Source organism: Amphiprion ocellaris, chromosome 18 (genome assembly GCF_022539595.1).
Source record: "Amphiprion ocellaris isolate individual 3 ecotype Okinawa chromosome 18, ASM2253959v1, whole genome shotgun sequence".
NCBI classification, from domain to species: domain Eukaryota; kingdom Metazoa; phylum Chordata; class Actinopteri; family Pomacentridae; genus Amphiprion; species Amphiprion ocellaris.
Window position 1 is genome coordinate 6771453 of NC_072783.1, and position 7313 is coordinate 6778765.

At 38.3% G+C, this 7313-nt stretch overlaps 1 protein-coding gene across 1 annotated transcript in view; it reads left to right on the forward strand.

Annotated features, from left to right (window-relative positions):
* Positions 1-1079, forward strand: part of LOC111568989 (cGMP-dependent protein kinase 1-like) — a 38483-nt gene extending 37404 nt beyond the window's left edge. The window contains exon 9 of the mRNA XM_055004580.1: positions 724-1079. Within this exon, the coding sequence (XP_054860555.1) occupies positions 724-802 (79 nt within the window). The 3' untranslated portion in view covers positions 803-1079. The remainder of the gene's footprint in view (positions 1-723) is intronic.
* The last annotated feature ends 6234 nt before the right edge of the window (positions 1080-7313 follow it).

The following is a 7313-nucleotide window of genomic DNA, read 5'->3' on the forward strand; positions in this document are numbered from 1 at the left end:
CACACATCAAACTAGAACATCAGATGTGGTAGAGGAAGGATGGATGTTACCTCAGATGAATAAAACCTGGTCAGACACAAACGTTCCTCCTCATCAGGATGTTTAAAGCTGACAGACTTCCTCCAGTGAAGCTGCTGCAGGTGTTTCAGGTGTTTCAGGTGCTTCAGGTGTTTAAGGTGGTTAAACATCAGTTTGGTTCCTCAGACTCAACCTGCTGCTGGTTTCCTTCAACCTGCAGCTGCCCTCTGCTGGTCACCTCCTGCAACTACACACATTTAAACCACTGCATGGTTGCCATGGCACCGGATCTAACAGGCAGCAGTTGGACAGTCAGAGTCTCAGGAACAGCAGGTGGTACAGGTCATACGAGTGTTGCACAGGTAACATGGGGGTGTTATAGGTGACATGGTTGTGTTATGGGTGTGTTACCAGTTTGATACAGGGAATACAGTGGTACTAGAGGTGTTTTGCAGGTGCTACATGTGTGCTACAGGTCATACAGGTGTGCTACAGGTCATACAGGTGTACAGTGATTACTAACGGTGTCCAACGAAGAACCAGTGAACCAGAGACACAAAACAAACACAAAGAATAATAATGTATTCTTATTGTTTATTGCCGTGTTATTATTATTGTTGTTGTTGTTGTTGTTGTTTGTGGTTCTGCTCTGTGTTCAGCCGTGAAATGCTGTGTTCTGATTGGCTGCTCTCTGTCCCTCCTCAGCTCGTTCAAGCATCTGATTAGTGGACTGGACGACGTGTCCAATAAAGGCTACGACGATGCCGAGGTCAAAGCCAAGTAGGTCCAACAACACAAACACGGATTTACAGGAGAGTTCCTGAAACATTAGAAACATGTTGGAGCTCCTCAAGACCATCTCCATCTGTTATTTATTAAAGACAGATCATCTCCATCAGTTATTTATTAAAGACAGATCATCTCCATCAGTTATTTATTAAAGACAGATCATCTCCATCTGTTATTTATTAAAGACAGATCATCTCCATCAGTTATTTATTAAAGACAGATCATCTCCATCAGTTATTTATTAAAGACAGATCATCTCCATCAGTTATTTATTAAAGACAGATCATCTCCATCTGTGGTTGGGAGGAACGGTCTGATCTAAACTCATCTGAGTGGTATTTAGTTGTTGGACTTGTGTTCTAGTCATAGACTGGTCAGAACAAGGCTCTCATCAGTTTTCCTGGAACCAGAACACCTTAGACCAGAGGTCTATGATGGAGTTCATAATTGTATCATCAGACCTGTGGTCGTATGTCTGAGACACTAAAGAGAAGATCAGAGCTGTCAGCTGATCTCCGCCTGGTGGACCTGATGGTGGACCTGATGGTGGATCTGATAGTAGATCTGAACCTGTAGGGAGGTGAACTGGGAACATCTGGTGGAGAACCCTGTCTGTGGGGTTTTTAGTCCCCACCTATTCTATGATAATAGAACCATAAAATGCATTAAATACGATAAAGTTAATAACACTGTCAGCTTTTAGCTCTAATAACTATATTAATTCTATATATTATTATATTAGTTCTGCTTCGCTGCAGGGACTCTGAACACAGATCCCAGTCCGGTTCAGGAATATTTAATATAATGTTGACTTAATCAGGTCTTTATTTATGATCTTTCATATTTCAATGTTCTGGACTGGTTTATTGGTTTTATTATTTGTTGGGTTTGTTTGTCTTGTTGTTAAAAACATGAACACAGTTAATATTCCTGATTTAATCTGTATGTTCTGAGGAAACATGTAGAAAAGAATTTAAATTCAGCACATGGCAGCCCAGATGTTCCCCGGGGTCTGGACTGCACACACTAAAAACACGCAACAAAACGGGTGCTAAAAGCTGCAGAAATCAATATCGAGAGTTTACCGTGTTTATCTGGTCATACGTGTCCATTAGAACACGCTAATAGGTCTGAAGTGTGTTTCACTGTTTCCTCTGGAGAACGTTCACACACCGAGGGTTGTTGTCTCTGTGAGGACCAGACTCAGCATCAGTGCAGATGTTCAGGATGTGATGAAGTTTAGAGAATCAGCAGGAAAACCAGACCTGAAGCTTCATCCCACAAGAAAAGTACTTCAACATAATGACACAAAGACACAACAGAAAGACACAGAGACAAAATCACCATAAAGAAACAACAGAAAGACTCAAAACCACCACAAAGACCCAACAGAAAGACTCAAAGAGACAACAGAAAGACTCAAAGAGACAAAACAATGACAAAGAAACAGAGAAAGACTCAAAGAGACAAAGACTCAAAGACACAAAGAAAGACACAAAAAAGAAAAGGGAGACACAAAGAGACAAAAACAATTTAGTGATTCCTTAGGTAAACAGGATATCTCAGGAAGTTGAACTGTTTTTGGAGACTGAGAACATTTTATAAAAGTCTAGCTGGACATGGTGAGGAAAGTTCAGAAACAGGTGAAAACATTTGATGAGAACATTTATTTGTAGATAGAATCTGGAGTATTGACGTCACCGTTCCATCAGGACTCTCTGTGGTCGTTGGTTCGACTCCCAGATCCTCCTGATGATCTCCTGAAGAGTCTCTGAGCAAAACCTGAAGTCCAGCCTGAGACTGGACCAGATCAGAACCAGCTGAGAACACTCAGAGTCCTGTAGATCCAGAATATTTACCCTCAGAGTCTTGTAGATCCAAAATATTTACCCTCAGAGTCCTGTTGGTTCAGGATATTTACCCTCAGAGTCCTGTAGATCCAGAACATTTACATCAGTACTTCCTGTGTCCACAGGGAGGACGTCAGAACAGCCAACGTCGTCGCCGCTGATGATGTCATCTGTCTGGTCATCGACCGAGAGTAAGAAAACCTAAAGTTGACTTCCTGTTTCAGTTTGTGAACCTGTAGGAAACACCTGGAGGCCTCAGACAGAGGAGATAAGATAACATCAGCTGATGAATGTGGAGAACATCAGCAGTATGAGATGAGACTGGAGTGGAAGCAGTCATTAGTGATGCTGACGATGATTCTCAGGTTCTAAAGTTCCTTCACACATCAAACTAGAACATCAGATGTGGTAGAGGAAGGATGGATGTTACCTCAGATGAATAAAACCTGGTCAGACACAAACGTTCCTCCTCATCAGGATGTTTAAAGCTGACAGACTTCCTCCAGTGAAGCTGCTGCAGGTGTTTCAGGTGTTTCAGGTGCTTCAGGTGTTTAAGGTGGTTAAACATCAGTTTGGTTCCTCAGACTCAACCTGCTGCTGGTTTCCTTCAACCTGCAGCTGCCCTCTGCTGGTCACCTCCTGCAACTACACACATTTAAACCACTGCATGGTTGCCATGGCACCGGATCTAACAGGCAGCAGTTGGACAGTCAGAGTCTCAGGAACAGCAGGTGGTACAGGTCATACGAGTGTTGCACAGGTAACATGGGGGTGTTATAGGTGACATGGTTGTGTTATGGGTGTGTTACCAGTTTGATACAGGGAATACAGTGGTACTAGAGGTGTTTTGCAGGTGCTACATGTGTGCTACAGGTCATACAGGTGTGCTACAGGTCATACAGGTGTACAGTGATTACTAACGGTGTCCAACGAAGAACCAGTGAACCAGAGACACAAAACAAACACAAAGAATAATAATGTATTCTTATTGTTTATTGCCGTGTTATTATTATTGTTGTTGTTGTTGTTGTTGTTTGTGGTTCTGCTCTGTGTTCAGCCGTGAAATGCTGTGTTCTGATTGGCTGCTCTCTGTCCCTCCTCAGCTCGTTCAAGCATCTGATTGGTGGACTGGACGACGTGTCCAATAAAGGCTACGACGATGCCGAGGTCAAAGCCAAGTAGGTCCAACAACACAAACACGGATTTACAGGAGAGTTCCTGAAACATTAGAAACATGTTGGAGCTCCTCAAGACCATCTCCATCTGTTATTTATTAAAGACAGATCATCTCCATCAGTTATTTATTAAAGACAGATCATCTCCATCAGTTATTTATTAAAGACAGATCATCTCCATCTGTTATTTATTAAAGACAGATCATCTCCATCAGTTATTTATTAAAGACAGATTATCTCCATCAGTTATTTATTAAAGTTTCTGACTTCATTGGGAGGGTTTGTGTGTTTTCCTGCTCAGTGTCTCTGAGCTGAAGGTGTTTTTCTGCTGCCGTAACAAAATCCTCGGTTATATAAGAGCAGCTAATAATAATACAGCAGGACAGACACATCTACAGGAGCGCAACATTTTATAGTGTCCCCCATCTGCCTAGGAACGTTGGTTCCTATTGAGGCTGTAGATCAGAAGTGTTAGTCCAGTCTGATCTCAAGTAGAACCACAGCATAACCTGTAAATAACCACAACCCCTAATGGTTCCTTTGTTCACATTTAAGGAATTATCTTTTTCTAAACAACATTTAGCCTCAGTTTATCTTTTCCACATTACAACTTCCAGATCACAGAGTATCCACAAAGGAACACAACATTTAGTCATCTGGAGCTGAACCATAGAGAATTTTACTTTAAAAAAAAAAAAAAAAAATTAAAAAAAAATATTACAAAAATGAGACAAAATATTACAAAAATGAGAAACAAAATGACAAAAATGAGAAACAAAATGAAAAAACGAGACAAAACCGTGAGACAAATGACAAAAGTCAGACCAAAAAAATGACAAAAACAGCAAAAACAAGACAAAATATTAGAAAAATGAAACACAAAATGACAAGAGACAAAAAATTTGATAAAAACGTTACAGTGACAAAAACGAGACAAAAAACAACGAATAATACAAAACTCAAAGTGACAAAAATAACACCAAACGCAAGCAAGACAAAAAGGAAACACAAAATGAGAACAGCGAAGAACAAAATGACAAAAATGAGACAAATGACACGAATCACAAAAAGAGACAAAAAATTATCCAAAAAAGTTACAAAGTGAAAAATTATGGACAAACGACAAAAACGAGAAAATAAACGACCCAAGCGAGAAACAAAACTACAGGTCAGACAACAAAAGACCAAAAACAGACAAAATATTACAAAAATTAGACACAAAACAACAAAAAATGAGACTAATGACATGAAACAAAACAAAAAAAGAATCAAAAATGACAAAAAAATGAGACAAACAAAAGTCAGACAAAAAAAGACCAAAAAAACCCAACAACAACCAGACAGAATATTACAAAAATGAGACACAAAGCGACAAAAGAACAATGAACAATCTAGTATTTTACTTTCTAATCAAAACAACTTGTCATGGTCTAGAAATTAATTTAAATTTTTAGTTTTATTAATTTAAAATCTGCAGTTAATGTCTTCTCTGGAATTTTTACACTTTGAGGGCCGGATTGGACACTCTGGAGGACCGCTTTTGGGCCTAGGGCTGCATGTTGGACACCCCTGGATTAGATGGTTTCACCTTTAAACTATAGAAACATAGAAATACAAGCACAAACTTTAGCTTTCCTGTTGACATGAGCTGTTTTTTATTAAATCGTTTTTAGTCTTTAGAATCTAAAATGATGTTTTTATGCTCAGATTTATTTATTTATTTTAGCCTCACATTTTATGCTAAATTTCAGTAAAATCATTTTTAGTAGCATTAATTCTTTAAGCATATTTTTAAAAATTCTAGTGTATTGTTTTACTGTTACTGTTAGGTTTTATTCCAGGTGATCAGGTTTACTACAGCTGCTGCCAGTCAGCTGTTTCCATGGTAACGGTAAACAACAACAGAGTGTTTGTCCTTCACACCTCTGAGCAGCTTCACTGTCTGTTATTTACACCTCTATATATTTATATCTCTACATTTAGATTCTAGCTTTTCTCACACCTGCTGAATTTTCACTTGAAGATTTTTCCCTCAAAGTAGTTTTTATTCCTCAGAAATGAAAATACAAACATGCAGGACACAGTTTACTGTCATGTTTCTGCAGGGTTTTGTGTGAAACGATGAATATCTCCTGGCTATGAGGGCTGCTTATTAGTGAAACACAGAAAGCTTCAAATCTAAAACCAGGAGATGTGAGTCATCTGGATCTGATCTAATGATGGAAATAAACTGACATGAAGCAGATTAAAGAGGAAACAGAAGCAATAGAACGTGTTGAAGTCATCAGAGCAGGTTTTTATATATAATATAAATATATAATATATAGTTTATTAAATGAATTAAATCAGATCATTCTTTATAAACCTGCAGAGTTCCAGCAGAGAAGAAAAACACACACAAAATACAACAAATTTACTGAAGTTCTGCTGGTCTGGTTCAGGTTCTTCCATCAGTACAAAACACTGGTTTGAGGAAAAACACACATTTCACACATTCTTGTCTGTTTAGAGGAAATTTTAAAATATATATTAAAATATTTATTTAAAATATATTTAGTCTTATTTAAAATGTATGAAAAGAATATTAAAAACTATTAAAAATTATATTAAAACCATATTAAAAATATATTAAATATTCCCCTTTTTGTCATATTTTACTTATTTGTCTTCGTTCATCTCTCAGAGTTGTGTTACTGGTGTTATGTTGTTGTGTGTCTGTGTTGTGTTGTGTTATGTTGTGTTGTGTTACTGTGTTGTTGTGTAACTGTGTTGTGTTGTGTTACTGTGTTGCTGTGTTGTTGTGTGTCTGTGTTGTGTAGTTGTTGTGTTGTGTTGTGTTACTGTGTTGTGTGTCTGTGTTGTGTTACTGTGTTGTGTGTCTGTGTTGTGTCACTGTTGTGTTGTGTTACTGTGTTGTGTATCTGTGTTGTGTTGTTACTGTGTTGTTGTGTGTCTGTGTTGTGTAACTGTTGTGCTGTGTTGTGTTACTGTGTTGTGTTACTGTGTTGTGTTGTTACTGTGTTGTGTTGTGATATTGTTGTGTTACTGTGTTGTGTGTCTGTGTTGTGTAACTGTTGTTGTGTTGTGTTGTTGTGTTACTGTGTTATGTTGTGTTACTGTGTTGTATTGTGTTACTGTGTTGTGTGTCTGTGTTGTGTAACTGTGTTGTGTTGTCGTGTTGTTACTGTGTCTATGCTGTTACTGTGTTGTGTTACTGTGTTGTGTTACTGTGTTGTGTGTCTGTTGTGTTGTGTTATGTTGTGTTGTTGTGTTGTGTTACTGTGTTGTTGTGTAGCTGTGTTGTTGTGTTGTGTTGCTGTGTTGTGTGTGTATGTGTTATGTAACTTGTGCTGTGTTGTTACTGTGTTGTGTGTCTGTGTTGTGTAGCTGTGTTGTTGTGTTGTGTTGTGTTGTTGTGTTACTGTGTTGTGTTGTGTTATGTTGTGTTACTGTGTTGTTGTTACTGTGTTGTGTAACTGTT